Source organism: Vigna unguiculata, chromosome 9 (genome assembly GCF_004118075.2).
Source record: "Vigna unguiculata cultivar IT97K-499-35 chromosome 9, ASM411807v1, whole genome shotgun sequence".
Taxonomy (NCBI): domain Eukaryota; kingdom Viridiplantae; phylum Streptophyta; class Magnoliopsida; order Fabales; family Fabaceae; genus Vigna; species Vigna unguiculata.
The window spans coordinates 9,433,413-9,448,289 of NC_040287.1; the positions used below are offsets into that span (position 1 = coordinate 9,433,413).

At 31.5% G+C, this 14,877-nt stretch overlaps 2 protein-coding genes and 1 pseudogene across 2 annotated transcripts; 2 read left to right on the top strand and 1 right to left on the bottom strand.

The window, feature by feature from the left end:
* The first annotated feature begins 5,718 nt into the window (after positions 1-5,718).
* Positions 5,719-7,199, top strand: LOC114163419 (transcription factor MYB35-like). The gene is made up of 3 exons (XM_028047738.1): positions 5,719-6,145; positions 6,266-6,398; positions 6,470-7,199. Exons 1-3 carry the CDS (start codon positions 6,046-6,048, stop codon positions 7,197-7,199), a joined length of 963 nt encoding a protein of 320 aa, XP_027903539.1. The 5' UTR covers positions 5,719-6,045.
* An 874-nt stretch (positions 7,200-8,073) lies between these two features.
* On the top strand, positions 8,074-10,610 carry LOC114164772. The gene is made up of 4 exons (XM_028049535.1): positions 8,074-8,529; positions 8,630-8,743; positions 9,069-9,359; positions 10,300-10,610. Exons 1-4 carry the CDS (start codon positions 8,089-8,091, stop codon positions 10,498-10,500), a joined length of 1,047 nt encoding a protein of 348 aa, XP_027905336.1. The 5' UTR covers positions 8,074-8,088; the 3' UTR covers positions 10,501-10,610.
* Positions 10,611-12,499: 1,889 nt separating this feature from the next.
* Positions 12,500-14,561, bottom strand: LOC114163420 (annotated as a pseudogene).
* Between the last annotated feature and the right edge of the window lie 316 nt (positions 14,562-14,877).

The window sequence follows — 14,877 nt, forward strand, 5'->3', positions numbered from 1 at the left end:
ATAGGTAAGGGGTACGTGGCAGATCTTCAACCAATATTTTGGGGATGCCAAAATGTTGGTTGAATCACTCTTTTGGTTCATTTTTTTAAAATGTCAAGTTTATTTTTTAGTTTTTTTTTTGTCTCAAGTCTTGATTTTTTTAAAATGATGTAATTTGGTTCTTTTGTTAATTTGTTGAAGCGAAATAAGAATTTTTCATCAAAATTGACATTAGGATTATGTCAATTATATCAACAAAACAAACTATCTTAAACCTTCACCTGATTCAAGAAATTTAATGAAAAAAATAAACAAATTGCAATATTTTTTCAAAATTCATGACCAAATTGAGATTAAAAAGAGCATATAATTAACTTGATATTTTTGAACGAAAATATTAATAAAAAAATAATTCCAAATTTTTTATACAAAGTGGTAAAAAGATAGTATTTACTTTTATTATGATAATAAAAAGTAATAAAATTATAACTGTTGTTATTATTATAATTATAAAATTAAATAATTTTTTTAATAATTTACTATAATTAATTTTTATTTATAATGATTAAGTTTTAAAAAACAATCAAATCCAAAAAATATTAAATTCAACAAATGATCACTCAAAAGATAATATAAATAAAATAATTATTTTTATTTTAAAAAATATTTAAAAGATTAAATTGAGTAGTAAATGTGTAAAAAAAATCTCTTTATATAACTAAAATTAATAAATATTTTTAATAAAAAACTTATAAATAATGATAAAAATACTAATAAAGTAGTGTTGACGGTAATAAAGTAGTGTTGATGGTGGACTACGAATCAACACCTTTAACTCAACTCAATCCTATTTAATCAACCAAACTCACTACAATTCATATTAAAAAAGTTACAAAAATTTCAATCCAATATATCTAAAATCTATAAGGAGCCAAATTAACTCAGAAATTATATCCTGTTTGGACTGCTATGTATGTTTTCTAAAAAAGTTTGTTTTGTTTGGAACAGAAACTAAAAGTAGATTTATGTATCCTTTTCAAGACTTAAAACTTAATTAAGTTGTTGTACGAAATTATGTAAACAATTACTAGGTTGTTGTGGACTCGTTAACCCTTTTATAGGATGAAAAGAATTCTTTTTCAAAAAGTCATAAGCAGTTCAACGAATGACTTAATGACGAAGAGATTTCATTCTAGACGCCTAGTCTGTGACAATAAACAACATAAATGAAAAAAAACACGTTTTGGAAAGTTTCGAAAGTGGTAAAGTGGGGTGTTAACCAACATTTGGCTTGATAAGTAAATAGTTGCTTATGTCAGTCACTAAAAAAATACTGTTTAAGAAATAGTGGTACGCTTGAAATTATTTGTAGAGAAAATGTCTTTCTTAACAAAAAAAAGAAGATTTCAATTTATTATATGTTTATTTAACTTTTTATTTTAAAAATACTTTTTAATTAGTAAACTTTATCTTTTTACAGTAACTGATTATTTTTTAAACTATTTATTTCACGAGACGGTTTTTTTTTTTTGTATAGTACTATTTAATTTTATTGATACAATTTATTTTATATTAATGTAAATCATTTTAATACTAAAAAATAAGAGAAACCAAAAAAGTTAACTTTAGTACAAAATTTAACCATATACAATTTCGTATCGAAGATGAATAAGTTGACGTTAGGTTAATTTCAACTTAATACCTAATGTCTTAAAGAGTGGAAATAGGTTAAGGTAGTTGGACTTTGAAATTTTTACTCTATCTTTTGTAAAAAAGAAAAAAAAAAGGTTAAGTTTGAATATGATTTAAGTTCTTACTATGATGGAGTGTTCAATTTTGATGAGTGTGGACTTATTTGGGAAATCCAAGTCTCATTCCACTAAGAGCATATCCTTCTCATTTGCATTATTCAATTTATATATATATATATATATATATATATATATATATATATATATATATATATATATATATATATATATATATATGGTTAGTGAGCTTCTTAGTGAGATTTATGTTAATAATATCATTAAAATTAATCCCCAGAAAACCTTTAAATCCTTTAAATTTATCTAAACAAGGACTCTAATCAATGGTGAAGAGTTGTGAGTAACATGTAATCTCGTATTTTGTTACAAAGATTCCAAATTCAAATTCTCTAATAATTATCTATAATAAATAAGTTACCTATAAAATAAATACAAATTATATACAATAAATTTGTAAAAATTATTTATATTTATCTATAACAATTAACAAAAATTATCATTATCTTTTAAGATCCATTATTTAGAATACACATTTTACTCTTATCTATAATCTATAATTAATAAGAAAAATTCAATAAATGATATTATATTAGTAAATGATGATATTGTAATATTATTAAGTTAATATAAAAGTAATTTATATTTATTAAGACCATGGACAAAGTTAATGAAGAAAATTAAAGAAAATAATTGTTAATGAATGGAGAAAAAAAAAAAAGATAGAAAATTTCTCAAGTTTAACATTTTTTTCATCTCCATCACAAGCATTCCTCTTGAAAAAAAAATCATTTCTTTTACTCTTTATCATAATTTTTATAATATAAATTTATCACTTCTCATATATTTAGAGAAAGATAAATTTATCATCGTCTAGTAGTACACAATAAACAAATTTATCACATGCAAGAAAAAACCAAATTATTTAAAAAAGATAGAAAATGAACTTATTAAAAAAAGAATTGATCGGTCTAAAATGTTCCTTAACTTCTCAATTTCACAGTGCTGCAATTTTATTTTAAAAAAGAGAAGAGATTGAAGGTGAAAGTTTAGATAGAAAGAGAAAGGTAAGAAATAGAAAAAACTACAAAACAAAAAATAAAAAAGTGACTATGCATACGATTTTGACAAAAAAATATAAATAATATAATAATATATAGGTTAAAATACTCCGTTGGTCCTCGTTTTTATACCAAAATCTCAATTTGGTCCTCATATTTTTATTAGTCCCAATTAGGTCCTCAATTTTGTAAATTAGTATCAATTAGGTCCTTTCCGTTAATGTAGAACTAACACCGTTAAATAGGTGCCACGTGTCAGATCCTCATTTTTTTTATTTTTTTTATTTTTTTTAATATTTGTTTTAATTTGTTTTAATTTTTTAATTTTTTTAAAATTTTTAATTTTTTTTTAAAAAAATATTTATGCTATGTGTCACGTTTGTAGTGTGTCACGTGTCAATCTAATATGGTGACACGTGTCAAATTATTGTATAAATCTTAATTTGGTCCTCATATTTGTTAATTTGATTTGATTTCAGTCCCAATTTTTTTTTAAATTTTTAATTTCATGTGCTCCAAATTTAGACCAAATTTAATTTTTATATAAATGTAATGATGATACTACTATATTGAATGGACGGTGAAATTTTGAAATTCTGCATTTGTGACATTTATATGTAATTCTTTATTGAAATGAACGGATTAAATATGATTTTCTTTAGTATCATATTGCTTGCCATATGAAATCTCCCTCGACTCACACCACTTATATATCATAGTTAGTGAGATACTAATTAAGTTAAGATAGTTTGACCTCCCAAAGTTTCCTTCAATATACTTTGATACCCTAACAATAGTATGTTTCCACGAAAATAGCTACTAACCAACAAACATCACTACTTTAGGTGAAATTCTAACTTAATCATTTAATAAAAATTTAGGTTTGAAATGCCGCCTGAAGCACATAGAAAACCGGGTCAATTTTCATGTCTAAGACTATAATTTATCTATTTACAAGATACCCATTCCTTTTCATATATGTGTTTATGTTCAAGCACACAAATCATATACATTTAAAGCCCTTCTTTAAATATGATTTGTACAAACTCATTTCAAGCGATAGAACACCACAACACACATAATAACAAGATACATCAACTCTTATCATCACAATCTCTTTTTAAATTTTGCCTAATAACATCCTTCCACAAAGATTTCATCATCGATTATGGTGGTTCACAACTATAAATCATTAAATAGCTCATTCAAAACTTTTTCTTGCCCTCACTATGTTTCATTCTCATTTCTCCCATTCACTAACAAACTAAACAAATCCCAAATTCATAGCATTCAAAAATTAACAACTTAATCATCCAACATTATTGTATTTCCAATCTCATTGATCAATCCACTTATACCAACATCAAAATACAAAATCCCTAAATATAATCTCAAAACAAAGACTCAACATTTCAAGAAAACTAACAACTTCTAAATGATCAACTCCTTTCTCAAACATAAACCACTTCTATATTATAATACATTGAAAGAAACACATAAAGATACATAGAAGAATAACATACTAAATATTTTCTTTCATCATTTCAATTTGCATAGCCCAAACGTCTTAGTATTTATATTTCACTAGACATCACAAATATTCGACTTGTCTATCTTTTAATTTTAACCCCAAAATCCCACACTTTCAATAGTTAAAATAATACAAATTGTCATGCTATTTAAAATACAACTACATGATTTTTAGTCATTTTACTACAATTTCTACAACTCACATCTAAATTACCTTACCATCCTACAGTTTAGCAAATACCATAAATACTCTCACATTCAATACTATACGGAACATAAACCCCAACTTTTAAATTCAATCCTAACTCCCCAAAATTTCAAATTTGTCGTTTAAAAAATAAAATGAGAATAATTAATTTAAAAGATTAACTCACCTTATCTTTAAAAGAAGCAACTACCAAAGTTCTTCATGTAAACTCTTACACCACTCAAACTAATCACATTAGGATTTCAGGACCACCAAACGATGAAAGTTTATGTAGAACACAAAAAAGTTCACATGCAAACCTAAAAAATTTACATCCTTCGATAATGAGAATAACTCCTAACAAAAGGATATATTCTACTCACCTATAGATAAATTGCTAAGAGTATATTGTATGACTTCTCGAGAAATCTTACTTATTCCTGTTTCAATCTTCATGAGAGGAAAGGATTAGATATGTTCTATTCTTGAAAGAAACCATTTCTATAATTTTTTTAACTTTTTAATAATAATAAAAAATAAAATCATTTATATTTTTATTGAGTTTTCTCGTATTATTGGGTTCTCATAGGTACACTAAGAGATTAAGACATTATCTCAAAGAGATTAAGACATTATCTCAACCTAATCTAATTGTATTCTCAACCTAATTTAAATCAATCTACTTAAGAAAACAATTTTGGAAGATATCAACCTCTCATATGTACTCATCCTTTAAAAAACCTAAAGTTAACGATCAAGCAATCATATCATTTAACTATTGATTTGACAAATATTAATATATACTTGAATTATTGGTTGCATTCATTTAAATTAAAATATAGTTTTAAATTTTAAGAATTTGAAACCCTAAAATTAACAATAAAACCAAACAGTGTCCTTATATAAGGTCCTGGGATGCTCTGAAACTATTTCAACTAATGATTTGAAAAGCATTAATATTTATTTAGTAGTATAACACATCACTCATAATGCAGTTGGAAAGTTCTATAAATACTATCAATTTAATTAGTTGAATACCCTCATAAAACTTGTGAGGAAATATCAGAAGTCAGAGTTAGTAATTTATTATAGAAAATGAACCAATCAATTTGTATCAACCATAATTTAATCCAAGTTTAACCAAATAATTCACCGGATTCAAACATGATCTTAAAAATGCATTCGGTACAAGCAAGCATGTTGCCATGTAAGTAATATTGTTGTGCTACAGAGTGGTGTTCTTTATTTCATCTCTCTTCTGAGGTTTGTTGTGAATGATAACAATCATCATCATGCAAATTAAGTTTAATTCATAACAAAGTTTCATGCATTCCTTGCCTCCATAGTTGTGTCACCTTTAAACCCATCTCCTCCATTCTCTCTTTCCTCGCAAAGAGTGTTTGCAGAACACAGTTATTTGAACCTGCTCGAGACACCTCTTCCTCTCTGTGTTCTTGTCTTATGTCATTTTCTTTTTTCTTTCATATGCTTTTTTAAAATCCCTTGGATCATAATAAAAGACATGGTGAGGTCTCCTTGTGAAAAAGTCAATGCCAAAAGGGGTGCGTGGACGACAGAAGATGACACAAAGAACCTTGCTTTTGGTTCCAAGCATGGATCTGGTAACTGGACTTCTGTCCCCAGAAAAACAAGTTAGAGAACTTCATTTTTTAAACTTCCAAGTTAGTGGAAATTTTTCACTTCTTGACTTAAAAGTTTTTCATCTGGGCACATTAATTCAGGGGTGAAGAGGTGTGGAAAGAGTTGTAGGCTCAGGTGGAGTAACTGCCACAGGCCTGATCTTAATAAGCACGACAATTTCACAACCCAGGAAGAAGATCTAATCATTAAACTTCACGCAGCCATAGGTAGCAGGTGAATATTGTTGCCTAATTCTTCAACTGCTCTTGCTTCCATGCTTTTTGTTTTGAATCATTTTGTGACAGGTGGTCTATTATAGCCCAACAACTTCCTGGGAGAACAGACAACGATGTAAAGATATACTGGAACACAAAGCTGAAAAAGAAACTCTCTCAAATGGGGATTGATCCTGTTACCCACAAGCCCTTTTCTAAACTCATTGCTGACTATGGAAACATCGGAGGTTGCCACAAACCAAGTACCAGAATAGGGTCTATCAATAAAGACTTCAAGAGTGCAATGATGCTGAAATCAGAAACCATGGCACAGGGATTTACAAACATAAATGACCAACCAAAGCTACCACTTCAAATGGAAAACAATGGAAACAACTTTTTATTCAACAGATCAATGGATCTCGCGCAGTTCCAATCCATACCAATGGCGTCACGCGCCTCAAATTGCACAGACTTTGAGAATGAGATGATGTCAGGATCTGTGTTAGGGGAAGATCGTTTGTCAAAAACCTCATCTCCTTCTACTCCTTCTACTTGTTCCACTTCAGGTTTTAGTTGGAATGAGTTCCTTCTAGAAGATGCTTTCACACCACTTGATCAATACCAGGAAAAAGACACCCTGGTTTCGAAGGAGAATGTGGCGACCAGACAGAGTTGGAATAATAAAGAGGTTAAGTCGCAGCATGCCTCAGGTAGTGACTTCCAATTTTCATCATTCATAGACGCCATGCTTGATCAAGAAAATGAAATGTTTCTGAGTTTTCCTCACCTTATGGAGGAACCATCCAACTTGAGTTAAATTTTGAAATAATAATATACCTTATCGTGTATTCTGGACTACCATGTTAGTACTGCTTTTCTTCTTTCTTGCCTTCAAGCAAACATCATATATCAAGTGTCACCCTGAATCCAAATATAAAACATGATGTAGTAATATCAAATATTGTTTTGGCTCAAGTTAACTTACAAACATGTAATAAACCCAGAATTTCATATCATTTTAAGTATATATGCATATAATTAATCAAATAATTTCTTAGAAGTCCCTTAATGCTATTGAGCATTCAGAAGAAGCATTCAAAGATATCTTGTCTTTCAAAGAGAACTTCTCACCCACAACCTAACCTACATAAACCACCTCTACAAAGAGATAGTTAAGGGAATAACTTTTTATAATTATTTTAAATTTGTATTATTTTTGTCACTCTTTCAATTATAACGACAGTTGAGTTATAAATAAAATAATACATATATATGTATATATTTGTATAAAAGTGTGAACTTACGTATAAAAAAATAAAAAAATATTTAATTACATTCTCTATTTACGTACTTTTAAAAATATATAAATTAAAGAAGACAATACATTGTAAGAAAAAATATATATGAAAAGATTAGACAAGATTATTGTCAACTTCAATTGTTTTTTTCTCACAAAAAATTAGTCATTTATATTATAGTTTGTAATAAATTTGATTTTATTTATGAATAAATGCTTTACCCCCATAATGACGAAATAATTTGAAAAGGATCAGGTATCTAAAAATTACGTTAAATTTACCATGTGATGGCTATATAATGATGATGCCACTGGAGATGAATGTCAGTTAACATAAAGAAAAATAAAATTGAAATTTTTAAATTATTTAGGAAACCTATATAAGAACTTAAAAATTGTGTTGCCAAAAATGAGCGAAATCCGAGAGGAGTCAAGAATGGTGGCAATTTCACTGTACCGAGGGAACCTTCACCGAGTACCGGAAGTGCCTCGCCGATGGCCTATGCCAGCCCCCAAAATCTCTCTCAAAGACTTCAAATGTCTTCTCGCTCGCCGTTCCAAGGCACTCTCTCGCCTTCGAGCCTCCGACCCTAACCCTAACAACACTCTCCCCAACGACTCCCATCTTGAACCACCTCCCGACGCCGCGGTCACCGTTGCTCACGCCGAAGGCCCTTCCGCCGTCTCCCAAGAAGACGAAGATCGCAAAGAACCGCTGCTGGTCGCCGTCAGTTCGGCCAAAAAACCGCTCGCCGAATCGGATTTGCTCGTCGATGCAATGATTGGTGAAGCTTCCGAGAAAAGACCGTTTGATGGTGCTGACGTTTCGACGGAAAAACAGACTGAGCCGGTAACCGGTTTTGGATTTTATTTTTCTATTTTTCTTAAATCGTTTATTGTAATTTTGCGTTGTTTGTTTGCGATTGTCACGTGTTTGTAATTTTGGCTAGGTCACTGACAATGTTGATCTGCCTGACGAAAAGGCGAAAAGGAAAAAGGAAATTGAGGAGAAGTTGCACGGCTTGAATGAGAATAAACATAACCTGGTGTTGGTGTTGAAGCAGGTGAATGATATTGCATAACCGACACAAGTTTGTATAGACGTATTGATCTTCCTTGATTTCCGTCGGATATAGAATATGTTTTGAACGTCTGAGACTTATAGTTGTTCGTTCAATGATAAAATGTCTAAAATGTTTTCTTGTGTGCAGAGGGTTTGGTATTAATCAGCGAAGGTAGTTATTTGTTTTGGGAGTTTGGGTTGTGTTATGTCCATGTCTTTTCCTGCAATGTTAAGGGTCATGTTGAAACCCCAGTCAAAATTCAAAACCATGGTTGTGTCCTGTGTGTATCCCTTGCAATTTGTGAATGATAATCTGGTCTTGGCAGATATTGAATGCGGAGGAGGAGTTTAAGAGACGAAATAGTATGCAAATGGCTGGGATGCGTGGTCCTTCAGGTCCAGTTCAAGGGGATGGAACCAATGATACTGGATCCATGATTAGGCATATGCCCCCTAGGTTGGGGTCGGAGGGAAATCTTGCTGGTGATGTGGATGGTGGTGACGGGGATGATTTAGCTAACCATACCATGCATTCTCGCCACATACTTCGACCAAGTAGCATGTCACCTTCGTCAGAATCTCCTCTTCGGAGGACCCCTAGTGTTCAACAAAATGCGGTAATGTATATTACGTATTACAGTTAATTTATGTTGTTGATGTGCTTCGGATTGTATAACTGTCTTGCAGTTGGATCTATAATCTGTTTTGGTGGAATGAGTCTGTGATTAATTATATGTTATAGAGTGCATGTAGGAGTAGGAGGGTCAAGAATGGCATGCTAGTTAGAGTTATGTGTGCTTGAAATTTTGATATTAGTGTGCGGAAGTAAGTTATTCCTTTGTTTGGTTATTTTGTGATAAAGCGGCGGAAAAAGAAATGGGTTCATGCGTACCGTAAATTAGAATGCGTTCCATTCATTCAATTTTAAACAATCCAAACAATAGAATCTAATACCATTACATTCCAGCTCACTTCATTTCATCATTCTAACATGGCGTAACTAAACCCAAATCATAACTGATCCTTAAATGTTGTGCACCTGAACTAGCATCATTGCACTAGTTACTGACTCAGTTTTGGAAAGGGTTGAATCAAGTAAATATTAGGTTGAACCTAATTTGTTGAATTTTATAAATTGCAATTTACATATTGTAAATTGAATTTAGGGTCTTGTTTCATGTACTCTGCTGTCTGATACTTTTGATGGTTATGATTCTAAGAACTAGCTTGTATTTGTATTGAATATAATCGTACATTGGCAATTTTGTATGGTCTAGGCTGCATTCATGTCACTCTTTTTCTTAACTGTTCAATCTATTCTTTCTCTCTGTTTTAGCTAATTACTTAGAGTCTTATGAAAAACTAATAAGGTTCTTAATACCTTGATGATGCATACAAACATATATGTTCTGCAAACGAGATAAATTGTGCTTTAGTAGTTATGCTGAATTCAGAAGCTGAATATACGAGTAAAGGTCAAGCCGGAACCCATAAGTAGAATACTTCCTTGAATTGCCCTGTTTTCTTATGATGTACTTAGTTACCTTTTCTATGAAGATTTCGAATCCTTCTCGAGCAAATTTGGGAGCTGCTGGAAGTCCATCACGCTTTGCTCTCTCAGGTCATCAGGGAAATCCAGCCAATCTACCACAAGTGTCGGTGTCAGGAACTAGTTACATTGCATCATCCCCTTCCCCAGCGGCATCTGGTGGCACTTCTGTTTTCAGAGATGCTCGACAGCCAAGTCCTTGGAAGTAGAAACTTTCTTTTTTATCGTTGGTCATATGTTATCATTCAAAATTTCTAAACTCTGATTTTATGTATATAATTTTCTTAATGAGTAAAGACCTCTGTTTCTGTGCGGAGAATTCTATGCATTTTTTTTTTCTTTCACTTGAATAACTGTCTAGCAGGCAGATTCTTTTTCTTGCTGTTTCTTGAGCAGGATTTTCCAGTCACAATCTACTTGTCCTATTAAAAACACTGAAACATAATACAGGATTTGGTTGTCATTAGGAACATTGTTGAAATATCCTGGGTTTAGGGTGATTATTTCTGTACTCTTTTTCGGTTCATAGCTTATTTAGAAAAAGAAAAGAGCTGTTTGAGGAAAAAGTTATCAAAGCTTGCAAGTTATTTGAAAAGAGGAAGCTTAGTTCCATTTTTACAAAAGCATAATTGACGGGATCACGTTTTTCTTGCTAGTCGTTCAAAGAGTAAAGAACACTTGAACTATCAAAGCTTGTATATTGGATGCTTAGACGATGAGAACGTGTGTAAGGATACATAGATGACTGATCAGAGAAAATGTTACACTGAAGATCAGAGCATAAAACATATACAATTGGTAGTCCAAAAAAGCATACCACAACTAGAATATATATATAAAAAAAACATATATCCTATGTATGCATTAGAGAAAGCAAAAGTATTTGTCAAGGCAATACAACGCAGTCAAAATGAAAAGATACATACGATAGCTATAAAACGCTCATACATTAAAAAATTCGTAACGAAGAATCAATGAGTCTTAATACACTACAAAATAAGAGTGTTCGTCTAAACTAAAAGAATAAAATAATAAGAGAAAAAGATAAGGAGCTGAGGAAAGATACAAATTTATGCTATGCAAAATTGTATAAACTTATCCTCCATTGTCATAAGCAAAAGGGTGAAAGGGTGTTCATGGTATATACTAGATGAGGTGTGAGTTTGAGGTTGGCTAGAAGTTGGTGATTGAGAGGGTTGTTCAACTATTTGAGGCGGGTTTCAAAGAGTGTTTGTAGGGTTGGTTAAATTGCTAATTGTAAGGTTGGGGTGGTGGTTGAAATATTGGAAGGGAAATTGATTGTGATAGAGTGGTCATGATTAGATCAAGCAGATACAAAACATTCTTTTGCATTTGACCAGCAAGGATGTTTTTGTCTGCGTCATTTGTTGAATTTGTTGGTCTTCATATGCTTTGGGTTGCACTTCATTTTTGTGTTTGTTTTGTTGGAACAAGGATTGGATCAAGTCTATTATGGTAAACTAAGTAGGGGAGGGTGCAATGGTGGCAATGAGAAAGGGTAACAAGGTTTGGCTCCCTGAGAATTAGATGACCCAAAGACTCCATGGGTGCATGGGTTTGTAGAGCTTACTAGACAATATCTCTTGCATGAGGGAGTGTTAACGACCATTGTTTGAATCTTCAATTAGGTAGTTAGAAATTCATTAGTGTATATATATATATATATATATATATATATATATATATTTTGATTGATTGTAGTTAATTTTGTGTCAATCACTTTCTTTTCGTGTCATCTTTTTTTGTCATTGTCTATTTTTAGAGGCATTTGAGCATTATGAGGTGCAACTAGCTATAAAGACCATGCATGTACCTTAAATTAGCTCAAAGTGAATTTATGTTTAGTCATGGTAGTCAAAATCGAGATCCTACTCAAGATCGGAAAGGAAAATATAAATCGTAAATTGGAAGATCGTAACACGGATCGTAAGATCCTACAAATTTTATTGTGACTCAAAATTCATTAATAAATTTCATAATATATGAAATAAAAGAGTACATCACTAGGTGCAAATCAACATCCTACATATATAGGAGTAACAAAATAATGATTCTTCTAAACCAAATAGTCTTCTAAGTTAAATTCACAATCTTCAGCTCCATCATTCCCATCTCTTTCATCATTGAAATAAACCATATCTAAGTCTTAACTATGTAAAGTTTCATCTTCCTCTACTTCAATTAGAATCAAGTTCTCATCCAAATCCAATGCTTCATTTTGCTCATGCTCATCTTCCATAATCCACTCTTCAAATGATTTCGAGCTGGTTTTCTTGTTTGTTTCTTCTTGGCTAATTTTGAATTGGCCATAACAAAGACAACATCATTCATTGTACTTTGCTTTAGCCTATTTATTCTCTTTGTGTGGACCTAAATAAATGCAAAGACAAATGTGATAAGCAAGCACTACTAGTAATTTATTATAGAATATATTACACTTACGTCCGGAGGAGCTACATGTCAAGTTTAATATATGAATTGCAAATTTTTGGAGTTTAGGATACTCATCACCATAAGACTCCCACCAATTTGCTGGAGTCTTTAAATTAATTGACCTAGTAGCCAAGGGACAACCAAAATATTTTGCTTGTTTTCTAAAATCATCAATTTGTACATCAAAATGAGAGTTTGTTCATCCTCATCCTCGACCATCCTAGCTATACATTCCATCAAACCTCGTTTCACTTCCCAATCTGCTTTAAATCCAAGACGACAATGCATTTGAGGGTTAAGAAAATAGCCTATAACATGCAAAGTCCTATGGAGTTTCTTGTCCTACCTTTCATCAATGATGTTCCATAAAGGCAAATAACTAACCAAAATACATTACATTGAGTTAGTTTTTTGTTTTCCATTAACAAATATAGATAGTTAGATGACTAATACTTATTTTTGACAACATTGAAAGCCTTTTGAATCTTCTCCTTTGCTTGATCCATTGCTTCATAAATGAATCCCATGGTTGGCTTTTGATCCGAATCAACTAATCGAAGTACTTCAATTAAAGGCAATGCACCCTTCAAAAAAGTTATTATATTCTTCCAAAACTTCTTATCTAAAACAATATCTTCAACTATTTTACCATCAGTGGTTTTAGCAAACTTGCTAGACTTCCACTCATTGCTAGTAAACATTCTAATCAAAGCTCATTTATTCTCATGTAGGCATTCTAACGTCAGGTAAGATGTAGCGAAATGGGTAACACCCGACGTCACCAAATCCCTTTCTTTTGTGAAATGTTGTAATAGAGAAATTAGAGAAGATCTTGAATAAATAAAGGTAGTAATTTCTTTACCTTTTGGAATTGTTTCCTCACCAGGATCTTCTTTTCATAATCTTCCAACATTAAGTCGACACAATGTGCAGCACATGGTGTCCAAAATAGCCTTTTTCTCTTTGTCATCAACAAATGGCCAACAGCTTTATAGTTTGCTGAATTATCGATGACAACTTGAATGACATTTTCTTTCCCCACCTCTTCAACAATGCTATCCATCATCTCAAAAACTTTCTCAGTTGTTTGCAGAGACATCTATGGACTTCAAAAACATAGTTCCCTTTGGGTTGTTCACCAAGAAGTTTATTATTGTCCTTCTTTTCTTATCAGTCCAGCCATCGGTCATAATAGTACACCCCATTACCCCATTTTTTCCCATTCATCCCTATGTGCTTGTAAAGCAAGGGATGCATTTTGAACTTCCTCCTTCAAATATTTAACTCTGATCTCATGATAAGATGAAGGCTTAAATCCAAGACCATGTCTTGAAACTAAATCAAGCATAACAATGAATTCTTCACTTTTTGCCACATTGAAAGGTATAACATTATTATAGAAGAATCTAACAATTGCTTGACAAGCTTCCTCTCTCATACCTTTCTTAAACATGTTGTTGATGGTAGTTTGTGTACCAACTACTCTCTTTTTAAAAATATTTGTAGGACTTGAAGCTTCACTATTTTTTCTTTTCTCACTAGCTTCTATTGTTTCCTCCTCCGTATTTAGCCTTGATTTCTTGTTTAAATTTTGTTCCAAACCAACAACAATTTCCCACATCTCTTTCTTCACTTCATCAGTAACATCCTTGCAAGCACCAATTGATAAACTCCCACTGTTTACTACCTTCTGACAGTATTTGCATTGTAGCTTTCTAGTATCCCCACCAACACAATTACAATTCTTCCATGCTATATCACTTCTATTTCCTGGGGCATTTTTTAGAGCCACGGGTATAGAAGATTTTGAAGTCATTTAATAATGCAAAGTGGATTGCAGTTTGGATGTCATGAATAGTGTAGGTTGACAAATTGGTGTGGTGATGGTGTGGAAGAAACAAAGGGAATGGCCATTTGGGTACATGTAAACTAACAGAGTGAAAAAAAAACAGAGAGAATAGAGGGAATGGTAATTTTACTGTGCAGTACAATAGTTTGTGTCATGCGTGTCATGTTAGTTCTATTATTTATAAAGAAGAGGAAGTAGTTCTTTTAATCTTAGCAAAAGGAGGGAATTAATGATTTTTAATGGTAAACAGTGGTGGCAAGGAGAGAATTAGTAGTTTTTTTTA

Coding starts and splice junctions, on each gene's coding strand:
- LOC114164772 (XM_028049535.1), top strand. CDS start 8,089: ATGAGCGAAATCCGAGAGGAGTCAAGAATGGTGGCAATTTCACTGTAC. Junction 8,744..9,068: donor TGGTGTTGGTGTTGAAGCAG/GTGAATGATATT, acceptor TGGTCTTGGCAG/ATATTGAATGCGGAGGAGGA. Junction 9,360..10,299: donor CTAGTGTTCAACAAAATGCG/GTAATGTATATT, acceptor TTTTCTATGAAG/ATTTCGAATCCTTCTCGAGC.
- LOC114163419 (XM_028047738.1), top strand. CDS start 6,046: ATGGTGAGGTCTCCTTGTGAAAAAGTCAATGCCAAAAGGGGTGCGTGG. Junction 6,146..6,265: donor TGGTTCCAAGCATGGATCTG/GTAACTGGACTT, acceptor ACATTAATTCAG/GGGTGAAGAGGTGTGGAAAG. Junction 6,399..6,469: donor CACGCAGCCATAGGTAGCAG/GTGAATATTGTT, acceptor ATTTTGTGACAG/GTGGTCTATTATAGCCCAAC.